Source organism: Perognathus longimembris, chromosome 10, assembly GCF_023159225.1.
Source record: "Perognathus longimembris pacificus isolate PPM17 chromosome 10, ASM2315922v1, whole genome shotgun sequence".
Taxonomy (NCBI): Eukaryota; Metazoa; Chordata; class Mammalia; order Rodentia; family Heteromyidae; genus Perognathus; species Perognathus longimembris.
In genome coordinates this window covers 27800864-27825050 of record NC_063170.1, presented here as the reverse complement: position 1 = coordinate 27825050, position 24187 = coordinate 27800864, and the positions used below count along the sequence as shown (strand labels likewise).

Below are 24187 nucleotides of genomic sequence, written 5' to 3'. Positions count from 1 at the left end.
CAAGGAAAGCCCTGTGAACCCAGCCATGGGTGTTGCCCTGTTCTGATGGTTTTGACTGGTTTTTAACAGGAAGTTGCATTTCCATTCTTAGGCATGAGGATGGCATTAGTAGGGATGTGTGAGGGACCCTGGGGTTTTAGGAGGTGAATGGCAGTTTTTCTTTTAATTCAGTAGCTTCATCTGCTTCTGTTCACCACTCAGAACCAACCCCAAGCCTGCCAGGTGAGGTAAGGAGCATCTCCCCCATGCAGCCCATGCTCCATAGGTGGGAGGCTGTGACCAGGGCTGCTTGCTGAGATGAGAGCAAACTCCTCCTCCTCCTCCTCCTACACATCCTCCTCCTTCTCCTCCTCCTCACCCTCCTCCTCATCTTTCTCTTAAGTCAGCTACCTGGACCTTTACAACCCAACTTCTGCTGCTAGTAGCATTGCAAATGCTGAATCTGGCTTCTCCGCAAGGACTTCAGGCTTGTCAAACTCAATCACCTGGAAGTCAGAGGGAAAAAATGACATTTCAGACGATCCTCCCACTGCAAAGCCCAAGCCTCAGAGGAGGTGAGGCCAAACAGACCTTGCCATTTTCCATGACCAAGACAATGTCACAGTTGAGAACCGTGTTCAGGCGGTGGGCAATGGTCAACACCGTGCAGCCTTTGAAGGCATCTTTGATGGTGCTCTGAACAAGAGTGTCTGTCTTGGAGTCCATGGAGGCAGTGGCTTCATCAAGAAGAATGATCTATCAAGGAAGGAAGGAATGTCACATTAAGCCAATACTGTGCAAAGAGGGAAACATATAGTTTCAGATCTATTTTATTAAAAAGGAAGGAGAGGGGACAAGGGAGGAAGGGAAGAAGGAAAAGGATGAGAGGAGAGGAAAGGAGAGGAGAGAGGAGGGAAGGGGAAGGGAGGGGATGGGAGAGGGGATAGAAGGGGAGAAAAGGGAAGGGGAAGGAAAAGCTAACAGTTATAAAAAGAACAGTGAAATAAAAGCCAAATCACACCATGTTCATCTTCTTCAGAAGGACTTACTGGATAAATGAGGGTGGATTTTTTTGTTTTTGTTTTTGTTTTTTTTATATTGGTCCTGAGGCTTGAACTCAGGATGTGGGTGCTGTCTCTGAGCTTTGTTGTTCAAGAGTAGCACTCTACCACTTGAGCCATGGTTCCATTTCTAGCTTTTTTGGGCACTTCATTGAAGATAAGAGTCTCATAGACTTTATGTCCAGGCTGGTTTTGAACCACAATCCTCAGATCTCAGCCTCCTGAGTAGCTAGAATTATAGGCATGAGCCACTGATGAGGTTCTTTGTTTCTCTTTTTCAGTGGTTTATTTTAACACTAAACACTAAGAACAACTATTACATAGGCTTTCCCTTGGGTACTAACAGGAGCTAGCATGGAGTATAGCAGAAACATATATATAAATTTGCTGCTACAAAGGTAACAAATTACCAGGAACTTAGAGACAAAACAGCACAAATTGACATCTTAAAAGTCCTCAAGTCAGGATACTATCAGCACTGCCTGCCTTCTGCATTTTCCTGCTTCCAGAGGTAGCTGCTTTCCTTGGCCGTACCCCCCCACCTCATACCACGTCTCCTTTCTCTAACTCTCCTACATGCTTCTCATAGAGACACATGTGAAAACCCAAAGCCCACTAGATGCAAGATCACCTCCCCACCTTAAGATCCTGGATTCAATCACATCTGCAAAGCCTCCTTTGCCTCGAGAGAGACTATGGTCACAGGTTTTGGGTATCTTTGCTTGAGCACCTATTTCAGAGGGTGGGGAGGAGCATTATTGTACCTAACAAAGGCAGATTTGATTTTACAAGTCAGAGAGCTTGACCTCAGCTCCTGACTCTGCTTGTCTTGGCCAAGTTATTCAATCTCCCTGAGGCTTTGTTCCCTCACATATAAAAATAATTACCTACACCTTATTGTAAGCATGAAACCCAAACATACAATCATGTAACGGTCAATAGAATGACAGCAAATACCAAGTACAGCCAAGCTCCCTTTCCCCTGCCAGTAGTATTTCTTAAGAGGGTGGTATTTCTAAAATAATCATATTCTCTTCTTCCTGAAGAGAGAAGATAAGCTTAGTCACTGAGAAAAATATGTATAGTCAGGCCCTGGTGGCTCACATCTATAATCCTCCTATTCGGGAGAATGAAATTTGAGGAATGTGGTTCAAAGCCAGCCTGGACAGGAAAGTCTGTGAGACTCTTATCTCCAACTAATCATCAAAAGGCCAGAAGTGAAGCTGTGACTCAAGTGGTAGAATGCTAGCCTTGAGCATAAAAGCTCAGGGACAGTGCTCAGGCCCTGAGTTGAAGCCCCAGGATGAGGAAGGAGGAGGAGGAGGAGGAGGACGAGGACGAGGACGAGGACGAGGACGAGGAGGACGAGGAGGAGAGGAAGGAGGAGGAGGAGGAGGAGGAGGAGGAGGAGGAGGAGGAGGAGGAGGAGGAGGAATATGTATACATTTTACCAATCTTCTATGTTAACATTCTGATGGCCTTCTTGAATGTTCTGAGCCCTGTGGCTGAGGACTCAGAATTATTCAGGAGCAAAGAGGAAAAGTTGAAAGGCAGATTTTTCAAACTCAAACTATGAAGGAACACAGAGAATACCTAAGCAAGACCTGGGGCATTGCCCTGGGAGGAAGCCAATATTGCTGTGACTATTTTTCAATTTTTACCTCTTTTTTACCTTTTACAACTTTATTTTAAGAAAAACAGATTAGTATTTAAATGCCTCAATTGCTCTGTCTTTGCTGAAAGACAAACATGGGATGGCCCTACCTCCTAGATTGAGTGGCTCTGCGGGAAATGCCCAAAATTTGACCAATCCATTTTCCATGCTGTTTCCTTACTTTTGAATTACGGAGAAGTGCTCGGGCCATACAAAGTAGCTGACGTTCCCCCACTGAGAAGTTTTCCCCACTTTCTGTGACTTCTGCTTGTAATTTTTCTGGGAGTTTCATTATCTAGAAAACAGAAAATGCCACATTTATGCTGATGATCCATAAAATTGTCCTGCACCATCTATATTGATTACCCCCTTCTCTTGCATTCATCGGCTTGCTTTATTTTACTGCAAGAAAGAACGTGCAAAACAACTACCATTTCAATATTGCAAACAGGCACAGGCAGTGCCCAGGGAGTAGGCGGATGTTAATAATTTAACATCACAGTATGACTCATATAACCCCTGTAGACAATTCACCAAAAGAATACAAATAATGCATGTATGACTCCAAAGAACATAAACAAGGAGAAATGGCTGTCTGAGTCTCCATTTTCCTGGACAAAATAGAAAAAGCAGATAAGGCTTTCTGAGGGGGACAACACAGGATCTCAACAGTCCGGGGCAACCAGCTCAAGTGGCATCTAGTGATGTTTTTCTTGGCACTGTGGGGCTGTAAAGGTAGTGTGCCCACTTTGACCACAACTGAGATTGTGGCTCCTCCACAACAGGACCCCAGGTCATGGATGGCCTCCTGCCAGCCATACATGCCATTCTCAGAGCATGCCACATCTGCTCATCTTCCCGTGGTTCCTCTGTGGAGTTGTAGGACATTCTCTCACTTGAGAATCCTATGGCACTGGCTTCAAGTCTCCGTTCTGCTAAGTACTGATCTCAGTATATCAGATACTCCCCTGAGGTTTAATTTCAGCATGTCTAAAGTGAGGGTTCAGAGGGCTGCAGTAAGAAGCAAAAAAATAATGCATATGGAGCTCTTGACTAGATCTGTTTAGTTAAACAGCACTTGGGCTTTCCTTAGTAAAAAAAGAGGAAGCAAAGATTGTATTCTTCTGACTGAGGTGGAACCCACAAATAAACCTGGCATGTGCTTGTCAAACTTAAAGCAGGTGAGGTATGTGGTGCACCAGTGCTGGGACATGGTGTCGTTTTATGGAGCCATAGAGACCTACTGTGTCTCTCATGAATGTTCTTTCCAGAACCTGCCAGAGCACTTCATCGCTGTGACTCCCAAAGGGATCCAGGTTGAACCTGCAATGAAGGAAAGAAGGAGCTGGATTTCCTGGGGATGAGAACACAAGGGAGTATTCTGAAGATGAGAATAGGGGGAAGAGACAGGACACCTGGGGAGGGCAGTGGGCTGCACACACAGGTGGCCTCTGGGAACAGAAAAGCAAGGCAAGGGCCTCTCGCCTGCAGCTCATAGGAGAGAAGAGGAGTTGAAGTGTGCAGTGCTCAGCCCAGCTATGATCAAGGGCACAGAGCACAGAGGCAGGTAAGCTCTCAGAAGACACCTTGGACTTCTTTACATCCATGTGTAGCAAAGGAGGTTTGACCTTATACAGATCCTTGGCAAAGAGACATAGGGAAGGCAAGCATACCAGCTGGGACTTTGTTCTCTGGGTTTTCAGAAGCCAGAGGCACATCTGTGGCTCCTGGCACCTTGAAGAGGGTGGAGCATATCACAGACAGGAGGAAAATTAATATTTCAAGACATAACTCAAACAATTAGCTGAGTACAGTGAACATAGTACTCCTACTTTGTCTGGGGTTCACTGGGAGGAAATGTTCCTCTCTCTGGAGCATCTGAGAAGCCATAGTCCTCAACCCAGCCTTTGGTTCCACATCAGATCTTTTTTTTCTGTCAGTCTTGGCACTTGAACTTTGGACCTGGGTGCTGTTCCTGAGCTCTTTAACTCAGGCTAGCTTGAGCTACAGTGCCACTTCCAGTTTTCTAGGGGTTAACTGGAGTTAAGAGTCTCATGAACTTTCGTGCCCAAGCTAGCTTTGAACAGTGATCCTCAGATCTCAGCCTCCTAAGTGGCTGGGATGACAGGTATGAGCCACTGGCACCTGGCTTCCCCATCAGATCTTGAGCCTGTAGAAGTTGCAACCCTTAAAGATTTGTAGATAATGGTGTATGTGAGAGAGAGAAAGACAAAGAGACCAGAGAGACAGAGAGAGACCCGAGAGTCAGAGGGAAGGAATCAGTTGAGGAGCTGAGTTTCTGTGTGGAACAGTGGCACATGGATTTTTTTTTTCTACTCAGGAAGCTGGGAATGTGGACAGGACACTGTTGTTGTTGTTTTTAAAACCGTACATTAGTTTTTCTTACTACCCCCTCCCTCCCTACTTCTAATGCCAGAATTATTGAGTCCCAGTTGATTGATTGGTACAGATCACTTTATTTGTTCCAGGTTTGTTTCATTGGCAATCTGTTTGTACTAACTGGAATATAAAAGTTGCAATTCTGCTCTTTTTGTATGTGCATGAATGCATACATTTCCCAAGAAATATCTACATTGTTAGGGGACCATTTATTCTACTGTGCACTCTAAAGTACTTTTAAGAGTGGCCATTATCAAGTTCATGCATGAAGTAGGGCTGTCCAAGACTACTTGGATATCTGCTTCCTGCCCATATGAAAGCATCTTGCCTATTAACAATGCAGTTTCTGAAATGCCAGTAAGGGTAAGGACCTGATCCTGGCTCCCCACAAAGCTGTATGCAAAAGCAGCTACCAGCAGTGTTCCTTAGGGCCTTGAAGCTCCTGTGAATGTGGCTTCCCTGACCTAGGCCTGCCCAGGCCTGCTACACTATGGGGACTCCACAAAGATCCTGATTGGCCTTGCTTCATGATTCACATAATAGGAAGGCACGATGATCAAAAAACAGCTACCTTACTGTACCTACAAACAGGATAGGGTCCTGGGGGATCATGGTCAACTTGCTTCGGAGCTCCTCCAGACCCACAGTGCAGATATCCACCTCATCAATGGAGATGGTGCCACTGGCTGGCTCCACCAGACGGAACAAGGCCATTCCCAGGGATGACTTTCCTGGGAACCACGAAAACAAGAACAACAAATCAAAACATCACTTTGTCTTCCCTCATAATCCAGGCAGCTAGTGAAAGGAACATTTAATACTGACACTGGCTGTGTGATGATGGTGCAGGCAGGGCACTGGGAGGCCCTAACACAGTTTACTTGCCTATCTCTGCAGGGCTCTTTAGCCCACAGCTTGTCCTCTAGGCATCATTTTGCCAGAATGACTCATGAATGAATTCAAATGCTAGTCTGTGTTTGCTTCCAACACCACTCATCCTGAAATCCTAATTTACAGTAAAGAAAATTGAGAATAACAGTCACACACACACACACACACACACACACACACACACACACACACACACACAGCTCTCTGGCATGGCTTAACTAACACACTCAGAGGAAATGCAAAGAAAATAACCTGAAAGGGCTGGGGATATGGCCTAGTGGCAGGAAGCCCTGGGTTCAATTCTCCAGCACCACATATACAGAAAATGGCCAGAAGTGGCGCTGTGGCTCAAGTGGCAGAGTGCTAGCCTTGAGCAAAAGGAAGCCAGGGACAGTGCTCAGGACGAGTCCAAGGCCTAGGACTGGCCAAAAAAAGAAAAGAACCTGAAAGAAACAAAAGCAGATCTCTCCTTACCAGAACCTGTTCTCCCAACGATCCCAACAGTCTGTCCACTCTGGATGCTCAAATTCAACCCATTGAGAACCAAGGGAGTGTTAGCTCTGTATCTCATGTGGTAGTCTTTGAACGTTATCTCTCCTCGGCTTGGCCAGTCTTTGGGACAGGACCCCTCTCTGAGGGGATGAGTACGTTCAGGAACACAGGTCTGAAAGGTAGAATAACAAATGCTGGAATAATAGCTACTTGGTTGTCCTTTAATATGATTGCTTTCTATTTATGTACTCATGTACTCACACAGGTCTCAAGATTTGGGTTCATGGTGGTCAACTAGACCAAAAATCCCTACAACCAAAAAACTCACATTTCAATGGAATGTCCAGTGATGAAAAAGGAAAAATGACAACATGGCCCATTAATAGGATATGGAATGTGGCTCATGTGGTGGACAGGACAAGTATAATCAAAGTACTTGAGAATTAAGGAAGACATCTATTGGTGATGTGACATAGGGACCAAGATGGCAACTGCTGAGAAGCTGCTGGTGACAGAGTGTTTGAGTCAGATCCTTCCAGACAGTGAAGAAAGCTAGTACAAAAGGGGGCTGAGGCCAAAATGAGCTTTGACAGTCTGAGGAATAGAAAGTCAAGTGGTAGAGGGCTGTGGATATAGCCTAGTGGCAAGAGTGCCTGCCTCGGATACACGAGGCCCTAGGTTCGATTCCCCAGCACCACATATACAGAAAACGGCCAGAAGCGGCGCTGTGGCTCAAGTGGCAGAGTGCTAGCCTTGAGCGGGAAGAAGCCAGGGACAGTGCTCAGGCCCTGAGTCCAAGGCCCAGGACTGGCCAAAAAAAAAAAAAGAAAGTCAAGTGGTAGAGCTTAGTTAACACAGAATGGTGACTGGATTCAACAAGGGACAGCCTACTGGGCAGGCAAGTGTCAGCAATGTGACCTAGAGTTGTGTGACAAATCCAGAGGCTTGATATCTGCAGATTCCAATACTATATTATTTCAATATCTAGTTGTCAAGGTACTAAATGTAGAAAGATGACAAGAATGCAAGATGTCAGTTCAATGGTAAATCAATGGGAAAGGCATCTTCAAGAAATTAAAAATCTTGCAGGAAGCTAGATGTCAGTGGCTAGTGCTTATAATGCTAGCTACTCAGGGGGATGAGATCAGTGGATCATGATTTGAAACCAATCCAGGAAGGAAAGTCCATGAGACTCTTATCTCCAATTAAAGACCAAAAAGCCAAAAGTGGAGTTGTGGTGGTTCAAGTGCTTTAGCCTTGAGCACAAAAGCTCAGGTACAGCCCCCAAGCCCTGAGTTTAAGCTCTAGGACTAGCACATACACAAGCAGAAATAAACAAATAAATAAAAATCTACCACCTGTAATTCTAGATACTCAGGAGACAGAGATCTGAGAATCATAATTTGAAGCCAACCATGAAAAAAAAAGTCCAGGAGACTCTTATCTTCGATTAATGAGTACAGCACAGGAAGTGATGGAAAAAAAAAAAAAAAGCAGCCCTGAGCAAAAAAAAGCCAAATGAGAGTGCTGTCCTAAATTCAAGCCCCAGTACCAGGATGAAAGGAAGGAAGGAAGGAAGGAAGGAAGGAAGGAAGGAAGGAAGGAAGGAAGGAAGGAAGGGAGGGAGGGAGGGAGGGAGGGAGGGAGGGAGGGAGGGAGGGAAGGGAGGGAGGGAGGGAAGGGTGGGGAGGGAGGGAGGGAGGGTGGGGAGGAAGGGAGGGAGGGAGGGGAGGAGGGAGGGAGGGTGGGGAGGAAGGGAGGGAGGGAGGGGAGGAAGGGAGGGAGGGAGGGGAGGAGGGAGGGAGGGAGGAAAGGAAGACAAGGAGGGAAGGAAGGAACCCAAAATCTAAGAGCAACCTGGCAACATTGTTACCTTCTGAATTCCTATTAACAGCTAGAAATAGAAGTCTCATGAGGCCCATCCAATAACTGACCAGCCCAAATATCAGGGCTATAACCTACTTCAATTAGCTGAGAAAGTAATTACACTCAGAGTGATTGTAACCATTAGAAGATTTAAAATTAAGAATCAAAATATTTAAGAGAAGCAATGCTATAACAGCAATAGTTTTAATGTGCAGAATCTGCCCACTTTGGTACTTCAAGTATTTATAATATTTTAGAATTTAGGCTTATGATTCTTTAAAACGTATAATTGAATAATTGATTCAAACATGATTTTAAGTTAAATGCTTACTGATTATATACTATGGTGGAATCATCAGGAGACCTTAAAGCTCACTATATTTATAAGTTTAATTTGTTAGATTTATATAAACTCAAGAAGTTTTGTTTGTTAAATGAGATCATTGAGGTACTTAAAAAGGAAATTGAATGTACTAAAATGTATAGTGCCATTTAAAATGTTTTAGTGTTTAATTAAGTAGGTAAGTGAGGCTAAACACTAGCCAAAGGCCCTTAGAAGTGATGGCTGGGTTTTGAAACAATAACAGCATTTCTAAGTTAAACAGAAACACTTTCAAGGAAAAGCTGCCTTGTTTTTATTTACCAATTTACAACTTTGATCAAATACTACTCTGTATAAAATAAAATAAGGCCCCAATTTATTTTATTTTATTTTATTTTTGCTACAGAAACCATAGGTAAGGGACTTTAAGTCTTTAGGAAAAAAAGAACTTCAAATTAACTTCAAGAATTTTAGATGAGGCTAGAGGCATGGCTTAAGAGTGTGTGTGTGTGTGTGTGTGTGTGTGTGTGTGTGTGCATGCTCGCACGCGTGCGCGCAAGCGTGGAGCTTGAAATTGGCTTTTTTTTTTTACTCTACCCCTTGAGCCAGAACTCCTCTTCTGGATTTTTGCTGATTAATTGGAGATGAGTCTCAACAGACTTTTCTGCCTGGGCTGGCTTCAAAGAGCAATCCTCAGATCTCAGTTTCCTGAGTAGGATTACAGGCAAGAGCCACAGGTGCCCAGCATAGCAGAGCACATTTCTAATAAGTGTAAAGCACTGAGTTCAAACTCTAGTATCTTGAGTGGCAAGCATAAGAATTTAAAATTATTACAAATATAGGTTTTAAGAGGAGGGATGGTCAGATTTTGTCATTTTTTAATTTATTCTTTTTTAAAGATCCCTTTCCAAGATTTTCATCTCTCATAAACTCATTTCTTACCAAAATATACTCCCTTAACTGTTCCACAGAGGTGAACTTGGCCTGCGTCTCCGTTCCTGTGCGCACACACACCTGGAGCAGTCCACTCAGCTGTGGGGAGTGGGGGACAGGCCAGGTTAGAGAGCGATCCTCCTGGCTCTGCTGCCCACCTGCCCCTGCTAGCCATCCCCACCAGGCACTTGAATGGAAGATGCTCCCATTGGGTTAAATATTTCCTTTGTATTTGGGAACAAAGGATACTTCCATGCTCCTTATCTCTTCAGCTGATGAGGATCAGCCTACCACCAAACTACTTAACCACCCCCTCTTTGTGCCCATGGCTGTCAAGTAGATTTTTCCTTTGAGACTCAACTACTGAGGATCATCTGGCTACTCCCTAGTTGGGTCCTACACCCCAACCACCTCCTGCTCTGCTTTCTTTACCTCACCCACAGCTGAGAAGTGACTCAAACCCCAACCATTACAAGAGACCACAAAGCCATAAGGCCACCTGTTTGATTAGACATGAGAAAAAATGAAGACTCAAATTGGGGGAGGCATCTTGTTAAGTGACCAATTTTAGGCTCAAATCTTCCAGAAGCCAGCCCCAAAGTTTGAGTGGCATTCAGACATGAGGGCAGGTTGGATAAAGTCCCTGCCCTGCAGTACGAGTATGTTCACACTGAAACCCGGTGCATGGGAGTGTTACCTCATTGGGAAAAAATTATCTTTGTGCATGACTTTAGGATCATGAGGTTATCTTGGATGACCTGCATGGGCTCTTGTTCAAGGATAGGTGCTTTAACAAAAAACACAGAGGGGACACCAGGTGTTCCTAGCTCAAGCCTGTCATGCCAGCTACTCAGAAGGGTGGGGTCTGGAGGATCTGAGGTGGGAATTTGAACCACAGCCTCTCCAAACTAACACAGGAGGCAACCCAGAAAGGACAGAAGACATGAGAGAAGAGAAGCGGCCAACTCAGGGTGAGCTCAGGAGAGTTTGTGTCAGGCAGCTGAGATTCTGTCTCTTTGGGGTGCTCTGGGAGGCCACTGGAGCAAATCCCAGAGTTTTCCATGCCAGGGCAACAGAGCCTCTGGAACCAGGACACTAGATATATAACATACAATACCAACACATAACCCAAACCCTCAGATGCTCAATGGCAACTCCTTGCATATATATGCATATGTAATTATGTATATAAGCCATATATGCATACAGATTATGTATATGTGAACAGTAAGCAAATAGTTTTTGCACAGTGCTTAGAGAATAACTACCAGAACAAAAGTCCATGTGCTCAATACAGAAGCAATAGATTTTCCTGTTTTAACAAGCCACAGTTGATTGAATCCAGTCACTCCCTCCTCGAGTGTTGCTAGGGCTGTTCCTGGGTGTAAGAGCCCCTCCCCCACACCTCCAGCCAGTCTTGGTCATGGAATGACCTTGAGGGCCAACTGGCCTATGCTGGAAGGGGGGAGGGATGCCCAGCATCATCCTCTATGGACTAAAGAGAGTACTGTCTTGCTCACTATATTCTTCCTGGGCCGCGGGGGGGGGGGGGGGGGTGTTCACCAGGTACTGGGTGGTTTTGTTTTGGTCTGGTTTTGTGCCAGGATTGGGGCTTGAAATAAGGGCTTTTTGCTCGCACTTGCCTGGCACGCTACCATTTGAGCCACACCTCTACTTCTAGCCTTTTGCTGGTTAACTGGAGATAACTACCTCACAGACTTTTCTTCCGAGGCTGGCTTCAAACTGTGGTCCTTAGATCTCAGTCTCCAGAGTTGCTACAATTACAGGCATGAGCCACTGGTGCCCAGTTTGAATGCTGTTTTGCTGAGGTTGAACCCATAGAGTTGTAAGGGTTCTATTCTAATGGACTGGCAGGATGACACAAGGAAACTTCAGGCATGCTCAGACAGGACACTAGGGGAGTGTGGCTAAGGTGCGTCTTGAAGGGAGTGGTTGGGAAGACAGTGTGAGCTGAGGCTTTTGTGAATATTCTTTCTTCTACCATGCAGGCAAACTCCACCTAAGAAAGCAGCAAGTAGCTCCCCACACAGGAGGCCATGGGTTCTTGTGGTGGGTGAAGTGGGTCATGGAGCAGCTCACAGCTGACAACAGTGTGCTCCTCTCAGCAGGCCTCCCTCTCCACCTCCACCTTAACATTGGCCCGCAGCTTCCCACTGCCCTTACAGCAATGGCATTTGGCAATATCTATAGACATCTTCAGAGATGACAATATAGGTTATCTCATGGATACAGGCCAGGGAGACTGCTAACCATCCTAATATACCCAGGACAGCTTATTTAAAAAGGACTATGCAGCCCTAATATGCCTTTAAACAGGCAGTATCCTGCCCCTGACTTAGACTCCATGCATTCTATCCCCAGCCACAAGAAACATGGATTTCTCAGACCTTTAACTACTCCAAGCTCAGATTTACCCCAAACCCCTGCTTGTCCCCTCTGTATCAAGAACCTTTTCTCCCAACTGGGAGCCAGGGGCTCATACCTATAATCCTAGCTAATCAGCATCTTGAGATCGGAGAACTATGATTCAAAGTCCAGACAGGAGAGTCCATGAATACTCAACTCTAATTAACTACCAAAAAGCTGGAAGTAGAGTTGTGGCTCAAGTGGTAGAGTGCTGGCCTTCATTGAAAGAGCTAATGGAGAGTGCCCAGACCCTGAGTTCAAGACCCAGTATCATCAAAATAATAATAATTATTTACCCTTTCTTCCTTGGAGGGATGATTCTTTATCATTTGGGGGGGTCTCAGCCTGGAATTCCCCTCCCTGCAGAGGCCTCTTCTGATTGTTGGATGCAATACTGCTTCTCCCAGCCCCCATGAATCACACCCCCACTTTAGTGTCTTCATGTAACTTAAAAGCTTCTGAAAGCTTTCCACAAGGCATGTCAGAGAGTTCTCTGCAGAGCCCCCTCTGCAGAGCCAGCACAGCTCCTGTTTCAGCCTGCTGCTTAGCAGCCTCTGGTGACTGAGAACATGAGCCTGGAACTAGAATTGGATATCTTTGTGTTCTGGTTTGTTTTCTGTGTCATTCCTAGGGCTTAAATTCAGGGTTTGGGTGATGTTCTTTAGTGTATTTGCTCAAGGCTGGTCCTCTATCTCTTGAGCCACACCTCCACTTTTGGCTTTCTGCTGGTTAATTGGAGATAAGAATCTCACAGCCTTTCCTGCCTGGGCTAGCTTCAAACCTCAATCCTCATATCTCAGCTTCCTGAGAAGTTAGGATTACAGGCATGAGCTGCCAGCATCCAGTACCTACATGTTCTATTCGATAAGTGAGTAACCGCTCCAACAGGTCCAGGGTATATACATCCAGGCCCAGAATCTGCATATGGGTGGGCTCAGCACTGGCCCCAGCAAGTACTTATTCTACACTAAAGTGATGGTGCTCTGTACTCAGTTTCTGTCCTGTGGTGCTAAGTGCCTGATTCTTACCCAAATAGTCTCAAATGATGCACTATCATTTGATTCTGTGTTTTCCAAATGGGGCTAATGTCAAAAAAGTCACAAAGCCAGCTGGAAAATAAATGCTCCCTCAGGCCTCATGAGTGTAAAACCCTGCTTCGACTTGACAGGAGTGCTGGACAGCAATCTCATGGAAAGCTGACATTATCTATAGTGGGAAAGCATGACTGTCATTGGGGAAAGCTGTTTTTCTTGGACCAATTAAGGGAAACCATTCAAAGTCATCTGGTATTTTACTAGACAACAAATGGTGACATTAATCCATGAGGAAAACCAGCCACCCAAAGAAGATTCCTTTTTCTTACCTCAGATAGAGTACTGAAAATGTGTTTTTTTTCCTCCTTCTGACAAAAGTATCATTTAAAAAATAACAGAAGATTTCAGAAAGAATTGATCTTTGACAATCAAGGGTGTCAGGAAGAGTTATGACCAGATGGAAGAGTTATGGAATTCTGGGAGATGGTGAGGTTGACAGACTTTGATAAATTGAAGCAGGAAATGCTACAGGAGTTCAGATGGACTTCAGCTTTGCAGAGCCTGGAGAAAATCTAGGAGCAGGAGAGGGGTCCATAAAGAGGCTGGGCAATCCATAGTCAGTCTATAGACAACTACTCCTAGTGGGCAAGTTTATTCCATCCCTTTCTGTCTCTCAACCAGAAATAAACACTTTTTCCCTAGGCACAGGAGTGAATACGTACATATGTACGTACACACACATACACATTTTCTTAAGAAATGGAGTTAAAGTAAAAGTGCTGAACTTTTTTCCTCTTTGTTTTTCTTTGTGTCTTTTGGTGTTTCTTTCTTCTCATTGGGAAACATTTATTCCTATAATTTGCCTGTTTCTAATTGATGGTTTTTGTTGTGGAGATTTTTAATTTCCTTCTATATTCTGGATACCCATGATTTGTCTGATTACAGATATTTTTCTCACTCTGTAAATTGTGGATTTACTCTATTATTTTCTTTGCTGTATAAGAATGTTTTTAGTTTCATATAATTGCATTTGTCTTTTTGCTTTCGTTACCTATGCACTGGTATCTTCTCAAAAAATCATTTGCCTATATCAAAAAAAGAAAGAAAGAAAGAAAGAAACTAAGTTAACTACCTGGGAACAAGTAGATCTCCAAGCACAATATCCTAAACAAAAATTCCTTTTAATTCCAGCATTACTATGCCAGTTTGTTTATTGCTTTCCCCAAAGTGAAGCCAGTCTGTAAAGAGACCCCAGTGCTCATCTCACTTATGGCTTGAAAAGTCTCTTATCTGGGCAGACAAGGCAAGGCATATCCAAAAGCAGATGAAACCCAGAAAATCCAAACCAGCCTTCCCTTCCTACAAGCAGAGGAAGTGTCTGACAAGCAACTCCAGTGACACAGTAAGAACTAGATACACAGAAAGAAAGGGCAACCTGGATACAACAAATGTAACAAGAAGGCCCTGGAGGATTTAGGGCAGACAACTTGCATTAATACCTTCAGAGAACTTTTTAAAAACTATTTTACCTATTAAAAGTGATTCACAGGAGGGTGGGGGGCATGAGGGACAAGGTAACAAACAGTACAAGAAATGTATCCAATGCCTAACGTATGAAACTGTAACCTCTCTGTACATCAGTTTGATAATAAAAATTTGAAAAAAAAATAAATAAAAGTGATTCACACTCAAGAGGCTGAGGTCTGAGGACTGTGGTTGGAAGCCAGCTTAAGCAAGGAAGTCCATGAGACTCTCATATCCAATAAATTATTCAGAAAACACTGGAAGTAGTGCTGTGGTTCAAGTGGGAGAGCACTAGCCTTGAGCACAAAAAAGGTCAAGTATAGCATCCAGGCCCTAAATTCAAGCCCCAGAACTAGGATGTGTGTGTGTGCGTGTGTGTGTGTGTGTGTGTGTGTGTGTGTGTGTGTGTGTGTGTGTTTCGTACCCTGTGGTTGTTGACATTTTTATATTACAGATGGAGGGCATTTTTGTCCATTCTGCTTTATTCTCTTGAACAGAAATAATTTTCTATTTGCCTTATTTGACTTTTTAAAGTTTTACTTTACTGGCTTCCAATCAAATGTTTTACCATTAAGAAGTAGAAGCAATACTTTCAGGTCACATTTATTTACTAGTCTTATGAGACTATACTGATCACTGCTTTCTGAAGCATTCTCTACCTTAGCAATACAAGAGGTTAATATGTAAGGATTAAGATGTCAGTATATTCCTTTTCCTTTGGTATAATTTTTCAACATGTTTAATATTTAATGACTGTTATAATTCATTGAATTAACTAGTAAATTGTTCTTTTGAAAAACATTTGGAAATGTTAACTGATGTAACATGAAAGTGATTTTTTGCCTGTGGTTCATTCCTGTGATCATAACTGCTCAATTGGCTGAGATCTGAGAATCACTGTTCAAAGTTAGACTGGACAGGAAAGTCCATTAAAAGCTCATCTCCAGTTAACTACCCAAAAGCCAGAAATGGACCTGTGGTTCAAGGGGTAGAGCCCTAACTTTGAGCAAAAAAACTGAGGGACAGAGCCCAAGCGTTGAGGTTGAGTTTACCCCAGAACATTCTCTCTCTCTCTCTTTCTCTCTCTCTCTCTCAATCTCTCTCTCCACACATACTTTCTCTCTCTCTCTCTCTCTCTCTCTCTCTCTCTCTCTCTCTCTCTCTCTCTCTCTCTTGGCACTGTTAGCTCATGGTTGTAATCCTACTCAATAGACTCAGATCTTAGCATCAAGGTTCAAAGCCAGCCCAGGCAGGAAAATCCACTAGGCTCTTATCTCCAATTAAACACCAAAATCCAGAAGTGGAGCTGTGGCTCAAAGCAGTGGAGCACCAGTCTTGAGCAAAATAGCTAAGGGACAGTGCCCAGGCCCTGAGTTCAAACCCCAGTACTGGCACAAAAACAAAACAAAACAAAAAGATGGAGGAGTATGAGCTTATGGAAATTAAATATGTGACTATATGATTGCCAAACTTAAAATTCAAGAGTGGCTAGAGACAGAGCTAAGAAAAACTCTCAGAATAAAGACAAAAGATAAGAAAATAGAAACTGAGATAAAAGAAACATTGAACACTGATACAACAAACTCCATATGCAAGAAAAAAGCGGGGGTGGGGGGCTGACTTTCATACAAAGGAATCATCCAGCAGGCTACATTAAAAAGAGCCACACTCAGACAGCTTGTCCAGTAATTTCAGAGTTCCAAGGATAAGAATAATATTTGTAAATTTTCCAAAGAGGTGAAGGGTATATCGCAGGACAAGATTCACCCAGCTCTAGGTTCAAATCACAGAAGGGTAAGCTTGGACAAATCTTCCTGTGACAGTTTTCACATGTGCAAAATGGAACTTCGGGCAGCGTCACAAGGTTGTTGCTGGTGAGTAAATGGATCCATTTAGATAAAGAGCAGAACCTGGGGCACAGTAAATGTCAACCCCTTATTGTATTATTCAAAAACCAAAAGCAAGCCAGGTGCATGCCACTGTCTCAGACTCATAACACTAGCCACTCAAGAGGCTGAGGTCAGAGAAGAGTGATTCTAAGCCAGCCTAGGCATAAAAGTGCGCTAGGCTGCATCTGCGAAGTGTGACTCAAGTGTAGAGTGACAACCATGACCAGGAACACTAAACGTTCACCAGGCCCCCAAGTTCAAACTACAAAACCAGAATTTTTTTTAAAAAGAGTGAAGCTTACGCTGTTTGGTTCAGTGACTATGATCAGGAGTGTTTCCTCCCTGCATAAGCCTCAGAGATTATTGGCCACTACACAGAAGGACAAAGCCAAGAGCCATGATTTATGCCTGTAACCCACAACTACTGAAAATCTTAATTCCCATTCTTATTTAAACACTTTGAACTGCACTGTTGTGCTGTTCTGTTGACCCTCCCTGATATAGATATGCCAGCATTTTTTCAGAGCAAGCCAACCTTGTGCCAGGTATTACCTGTATGATGTAAGATAACGACAAGCCTTTAGATGAAGCACTGATAGAGGAGAAACTCAGAGTCACCAACAAGGACACAATGAAGGTGACGATGTTCATGAGCACATCCATCCTCAGAGCAAACCACCTGAGAGCACAGTTGAAGTAGAGGAGGTGGCTGGAATTTTCATCATTCAGCATCTTAAACCTAAATGGGGAAATACCAGACATAACAAGAGGTCATGTAGAGTAGGGCTTCATAGACTTAGAGTTAGAGCAACTAGGGAAGTTAAGGGAAGCATTCATTTGGAGAATGCCCTCTGAATGGTAACTCTTAGGAAAGTATGTATCCTGCTTCTATATGACAATTTATTTGTACAGATTTTGAGAAGTCCTATGTGGCATTTGAGAGCTAAGTGGGCTCTTTCTCTCTCTCCGTCAACTGGCAACAAAGATTCCACAGCCTCTCTCCAGAGGCCTATGGAATCTTCAACTGGCCCCTTGATCAGTAAATAGAGTAGAGGTGACTGAGAACATGGCTCAAGTGGTAGAAGGCCTGCCTAGCAAATTCAAAGCCCCGAGTTCAATCCCCAATGCTACAAAAGGTAAGGAAACTGTTTCTACAGAAGATTTTTAAGGGTGGATCTGGGTACTGGCTCATGCCTGTAATCTTAGCTACTCAGGACCTTACATCAAAGGATCTCAGTTCAAGCCAGTCTGGGCAAGAAAGTCCATGAGACTCTTAACTCCAATGAATCACCAAAATGCCAGAAGATTAGCTCCAGTGGTAGAATGCCATCCTTGAGGAAAAACAAGCTCAGAGACAGCACTTGGCCCTTGCGTTCAAGCCCCAGGACTAACAGAAAAAACAAACAAACAAACAGGAAAGTGGGTTGTGGAGGATGAGGTCACCTTTGGTGAGCATTAATATTTATGACAGCAGAAAAGAAAGTGAGTCTACCTGTTCCCACACTCCTCCTCAGAGAAGCAAGGTTCAAGGTTATTGCTTAGAATGCTGAGTCTTTCAAAGGAGAAAAGGCTAATGTCTGCTGCCCTGCCACAAATCCCCTGACTTCAGGAAGCGGGCTGCTGAAGGAGAAAGAACACAGGGCAGGGTGACAGGTGGCACATCCAGAGAACAGGGCAAGACCCACTCCTAGAGGGTCTCCTTCCTGAGGGATCCTCCTGCCAGTTCCCAATGTGGAGACCTGGGAGCACATCTGGGCTGTAGCAAGGTTGGAAGTCTTCTCCTCTGAAGCAAAGAGGCCTCTACTCTGGGGAACACAGTAGGGAACTACAGGCAGAGATGCCTGGAAAAACCAGAAAAATCTGGCAAAACCCAAAAGCAAAACCTAGCAGAGCTGCTTGGTATCAAGTCCTGTTAGGGCCTCCACCCTGCCCACTCCACATCTGTGCAGTGAGCTGGGTGACCAGGAAGGAGCAACAGAAAGGAGAGAGCAGCCCAGAAGTGGGCAGTCACCTAATAAAGGGTCTTTCTCCTCTCAAAGGCTCCTAAACCAGCTTCAGAGATAAAGGAAGTTTAAAATAAAAGATTGGCAGGTACTTCCTGATGGTATGCCAGGCTTCTGGGAGGAAAGAGAGCTGTGACTTGAATTTACCCAAGACTCAAATGTTAACTAAACTGAATGAACCACAAGAGACATCTGTTTCCAATAGCTACTGAGAACGCCAGCCTAATGTGAAAAGCATCATGAGAACACTTGGGAGGACTGTCAGGAAGAAAATGAAAGCCTAAGTGCAACCCCTAAAGAGCCACAGTTCCCCCACTACCCAGCCACGAGTGTCCTCCAGCTTGGCTGCTCCAGCTGGCCTCTGAGCCTCCAGGGAATCTGCTGGAAGTGCCTCGAAACAGCTATCTTGGGCTCTGCCACGCCTCCTCCTTGCTACTCGGACTTCTTTTTCCCACTTAGTCAAAATATTCTTCCAAGTATTAAAGCACCTTGGGATTGCTGTTTGGTGCCAAATGCAATACATGCCATGAGACCCTAAAGTCACACAGGATTCAACTTCTTCTAGTATTCACTTAGACACCTTGGAAGAGAAGCTTCAGGAAGACAAGGCTTGGATCTGTTTGTTTTCACTCAAAATCAGGACATGGAGGCTGGGTGCCAGTGGCTCATACCTGTAATCCTAGCTACTCAGGAAGCTGAGATCTGAGGATTGCAGTTCAAAGCCAGCCCAGGAAGAAAAGTCAGTGAGACTCTTACTCTGATTAACCATAAGAAAACCAGAAGTAGAGCTGTGGCTCAAGTGGTAGAGCTCTAGCCTTGAGCTGAAGAGCTCAAGGCCCAGGCCAAGTTCCAGCCCCATGACTGACCAAAAAAAGAAAATAAAAATCAGGGCATCGGAAGCATCCTGGCATGGCACAGGGCCCTTGGGAGTCTTCATACATAGCATCAAGAGTCAAGCTCTATAAGGTCCTGGATGCCTGCTCAATCAATGGTGGTGCCTGTACAAGCCAGCAAGCAATGACCACAAAGCCCAAGGGAGGAGATGTGGGAGGAGACCTATGCTATGAAACCCACCCTCCAGAGGATCTACTCTCCTTTTGTGGCTTTCTTGTCACTTTCTTACTTGCTGTCTGCTAAAACAATAAACAAACAAACAAAACCAACACTTTGACATCGGGTCAGATTGGTAACAGGACTAGCTGTTGATCCAAAGACAAGTGTGAGGGCAAGTCTACCTTGAGATGCTGGCTGGCAAAGTAGGAAGTTGGTGAGAAAGAATTAAAACAAATACTGATGTGTATGTTAGCGCTCTCTCTCTCTCCCACCCTCTCTCTCTCTTTCCTTCTTTCCTTCGTTCTTTCTTTCCTTCTTTCCCTTCCTTTCTTTCTTCCTTCCTTCCTTTTTCTTTCTTTGAGACAGAGTTTACTATGTAGCCCCCGCATTGGCCTCAAACTCATTATTCTTCTGCCTCAGCCTCCACAATACTAAGATTACAAGTATGCGCCACCACTCCCAGTGTAGGCTACTGTGTGTGTGTGTGTGTGTGTGTGTGTGTGTGTGTGTGTGTGTGTGTGTGTGTGTGTGTGTGTGTGCTGGTTCTAGGACTTGAACTCAGGGTTTGGGCACTGTTTCTGAGCTTTTTTACTAGGCTAGCACTTTGCCACTTAAGCCACAGCTCCACTTCCAGATTTTTGGTAAGTATATGACGATAAGAGTCTCATGGACTTTCTTGCCCACACTGGCTTTGAACTGTGATCCTCAGATCTCAGACTCCTGAAAAGCTAGGATTACAGACATGAGCCACCAATGCCTGGCTATATTAGCTTTTTTATTTTTATTTATTTTTTGTGGTGTCAGTCCTGGGGCTTGAAATCAGAGACTGGGTGCTGTCCCTGAGCATTCCCCCCCACCAAGGGTAGTGCTCTACCATTTGAGGCACAGCTCCCCATCTAGCTTTTTCAGTAGCTAATTGACAATAAGAGTACCATGGACTTTACTGATTGTGTAGGCTTCAAACAAAGATCCTCAGATCTCAGCCTCCTTCATAGCTAGCTTTGCAGATATGAGCCACTGGATTAGCTTTTTTTTTTTCTTTGCTGGTCCTGGGGCTTGAACTCTGGGCCTGGGCACTATCCCTGAGCTTTTGTGCTCAAAGCTAGCATTCTACCACTTGAACCACAGCTCTACTTTCAGCTTTTTGTGGTTAATTGGAGATAAGAGTCACACAGACTGATTTCTGCCCCAGCTCCCTTCAAACCATAATCCTCAGATCTCAGCCTCGTGAGTAGATAGGTTAACAGGTGTAAGCCACAGGTGTCCAGCTGGATTAGCTTTTTAAGTAAGGAAGAAACAGAAAAGAGGGGCTGGGAATATGGCCTAGTGGCAAGAGTGCTTGCCTCATATACATGAAACCCTGGGTTCAATTCCCCAACACCACATATATAGAAAACGGCCAGAAGTGACACTGTGGCTCAAGTGGCAGGGTGCTAGCCTTGGGCAAAAAGAAGCCAGAGACAGTGCTCAGGCCCTGAGTCCAAGGCCTAGGACTGGCAGAAAAAAAAAAAGAAAAAGAAACAAAAAAGAAAGAACACAAAAGGCAGAATGATAGTGTGAGCACAATTGATCAGAACATACTGTAAACATGTGTAGAAATGTAATGATGAAACCCTCCTCTGTATAACTAATGCAAGCTCATTTAAAAAGTAGAACAGCACTGCTCTATTTATCAGGTGGCTGGTCCTATAATCCTAGCTATTCAAGAGGCTGAGATCTTAAAATTGCGGTCCTTAGACAGTCTGGGCAGCAAAAACCATGAGACTCATCTTTAGTTAACCAGCAAAAAACTGGACATGGAACTATAGCTCAGGTGGTAGAGTGCCAACCTTGAGTGGGGAAAAAGCCAAGCAAAAGCATAAGGTCCAGGGTTCAAGCCCCAGTACCATCACAACAAAAATAAAATGAAATGAAATGCAAGTAGATGTGGCAGAGACTTGCCATAGGTGCATCGAGCTCCATTTTCATTCTCTCCTTTAGACAAAGCTGGACTACATTATTCTCCAGTGTTCATGTAGTTGGGTGAGTTTATGTTTCTAAAGTCTGGCCAGTGAGCATACAGAAATGATGTGTGTCTTTTCACGGCTGGAGTTGAGCCATGAGTATGAATTTCCCAAGGAGTTCATTATATTTCTTTCTCCACCTCTCTCTCATTATCCTTTGGGATGGAAAAGCCCCAAATGGAATGAGACTGCCTGAATTTGGAGAGTTCTCTTTCCTTGCTCCAGAGACCCTCATCAGACTGTAACTGGATTGTAAACACAAATTGTAACACAGTTTTTGTGTTAAGATCCCTGGATGTACAAGAAGAAGACATCAACAGAAAGTTGGCAGTGAACAGCCCCATTACATTGTTAGTGGGAATGTAAACTCATGTCGCTTACTAGTGTAAACTACTGTTTTCTAGTATAAACATTATGGAAGCAAGTTTGGACATTCCTCAAAAAGCTAAACATAGAAGTACAGCAATAAACATAGAAGTCCAGCAATAATACTCTTGAGCATTTTTCCAGAATATTACAAGTCATGATACGGTAAGGACATTCATTATAACTACACTATTTACCATAGCCAAGTTGTTTTAAAAAGTGCCCTACTGGATCCATTTTTTTAATGTAGAATTTTTCAATGTAATTTTACTCATCAGAAAAAACTACATCATTTCCAGGGAAATTATGTAAAAAATTATTTTAAAAGAAGCAAATCAGGGGCTGGGAATATGGCCTAGTGGTAAAGTGCTTGCCTCATATACATGAAGCCCCAGTTTGATTCCTCAGCACCATATATATAGAAAAAGCCAGAAGTGGCACTATGGCTCAAGTGGTAGAGTGCTAGCCTTGAGCAAAAAGAAGCCAGGGACAGTGCTCAGGCCCTGAGTTCAAGCCCCAGGACTGGCAAAAATAAAAAAATAAAAAATAAATAATCTTCACCAGGAAACTCAAAAGAGAGTTGTCGATAGGAGGGGAAAATAAATAAAGAGGGGAGAAGAATGCAGTCATAAAATTCAATGCATATTCTACAAAATTAAGAAAATTGAAGGAAGAGATGATGGGGAAAATGATTAAAGTAAAATGATATTGATTGAGATTCATCTTATTCATATACTACTTTGTTGAATGGCAACTCCTTTGTACAATTAAAGATGAAAGTAAAATTAAAATAACAAGTAAATATTTTCAAAAATAAAAAATATTATAAATCCTTAAAAAAAAGAAAGTCTTATGAACCAGAAAACAGGAAAAGTTGGAAAGAAACATAGGTTGAACATGACTTATCTGATTGCTTGAGACCACAAATGTTTCAGATTTTATATATTTTCAGACTGTCGAAGTTTTACATATGTAGAATGAGACATTTGAGAATGAGGTCCATGTCTAAACACAAAGTTCTATAATGTCTCATCTATGCCATATCCACACATGCTGTAGATGATTTTTATACAGTATATTATTATTTGTTCATGTGTTTAGACTCCCATCATATGAGATCATGTGTAGTTGTCCACTTAGGCGTCATGTAAAAAAGTTTTAGATTTTTGAGTCATTCAGATTTCAGATTATGTGTGTGTGTGTGTACATGTATGCATGTGTGCATATATGCACACTCACCCACTCCAGTACTGAGCTTGAACTAAGGGCCTAGGCATTGTCCTTTAGTTTTTTTCACTTTTAAAGATCAGTGTTCTACCACTTGAGCCCAAGCTCCACTTCTGGCTTTTTAGTATTAATTGGAGATAAAGAGTCTCAGAAACCTGCCTGCTCTAGCTGGCTTCGAAACTCAATCCTCAGATCTGTCTCTCAAGTAACTAGGATTACAGGTATGAGCTACCAGCTCCCAGTAAGATTCCAGATTATTGATTTAGGAATTCAACATGTGTATGAAAACATGAACAGTGTTAAGAGTTGAGGCCTGAGTAAGTATTTTTCTTCATTCTGTATTCTCTCCTATTTTTCTGAATTGAGCACAATTTTCTCTTTTGTAGTGAAAAACAGAACATATTAAGTCACTGATGCAATCACTGAGTGAGCACTCTCTACTATTTTGCATCCCCGAAGGCTCTAGATACTGGGAATAGAGCCAAGTGTCTTAGCATGCTGTACCCAGTCCTGCTAGTCCTTAGCTTGTGGTCTACCCCAGCAGCCCAAACTCTCTACTCAGAGCCAGAGAAGCCAAGACCTCCCACTCAGGGCCATCATGAGTCAGGGAGAGCCTGGAGCAGAGACCAGCCTGGGACTCACTTGTTGATGCAGTCCTCCGTTTTGTTGTAGGCATGAATGACCCCAAGGCCCTGCATGGAAGAGGTGATGTGGGAGAACCAGGGTGACCGGCTGATGTTCTCCACCTGCTTCAGCTCCTGGACTCCTCGGTGGAAAATCCTGCAAGGGACACAGAGGGTTAAGAGGACTAGAGTAAGATATCAGCAAATTCACCCTCCACACAGAGCTCTGACCACTCCCCCATAGGTAACTCCAAGATGGTGTCATCTAAGGGGGAGTGTATGGCTGTGTCACTCCTCCTCAGGATGGATTGCCCATCTTATGGTTGAGAAGTAGACACAGGTAATCTGCTCTCAGACTCCGTCCGGTGTTGCTTATAACAGAAATGCTGTAGCATTTGTAGTCTTTGAAGATCAGTAACTCTTGTACAAAGCAGCTCCTG

General features: G+C 43.7%; 1 protein-coding gene across 3 annotated transcripts in view; it reads right to left on the bottom strand.

Moving 5' to 3' along the window:
- Positions 1-305: 305 nt before the first annotated feature.
- Positions 306-24187, bottom strand: part of Abcc12 (ATP binding cassette subfamily C member 12) — a 67767-nt gene continuing 43885 nt past the window's right edge. Inside the window, exons 20-28 of one of the 3 annotated variants that reach the window (XM_048354824.1) lie at positions 23767-23904; positions 17025-17181; positions 9608-9697; positions 6460-6649; positions 5666-5825; positions 3939-4017; positions 2876-2989; positions 571-735; positions 306-485 (exon numbers count right to left, since the gene is read on the bottom strand). In XM_048354824.1, coding sequence (XP_048210781.1) covers positions 399-485; positions 571-735; positions 2876-2989; positions 3939-4017; positions 5666-5825; positions 6460-6649; positions 9608-9697; positions 17025-17181; positions 23767-23904 — 1180 coding nt within the window. In that variant the 3' untranslated portion in view covers positions 306-398. Of the gene's footprint in view, positions 486-570; positions 736-2875; positions 2990-3938; positions 4018-5665; positions 5826-6459; positions 6650-9607; positions 9698-17024; positions 17212-23766; positions 23905-24187 lie in introns of all 3 variants that reach the window. The other 2 variants (XM_048354826.1, XM_048354827.1) reach the window with 2 other exon arrangements.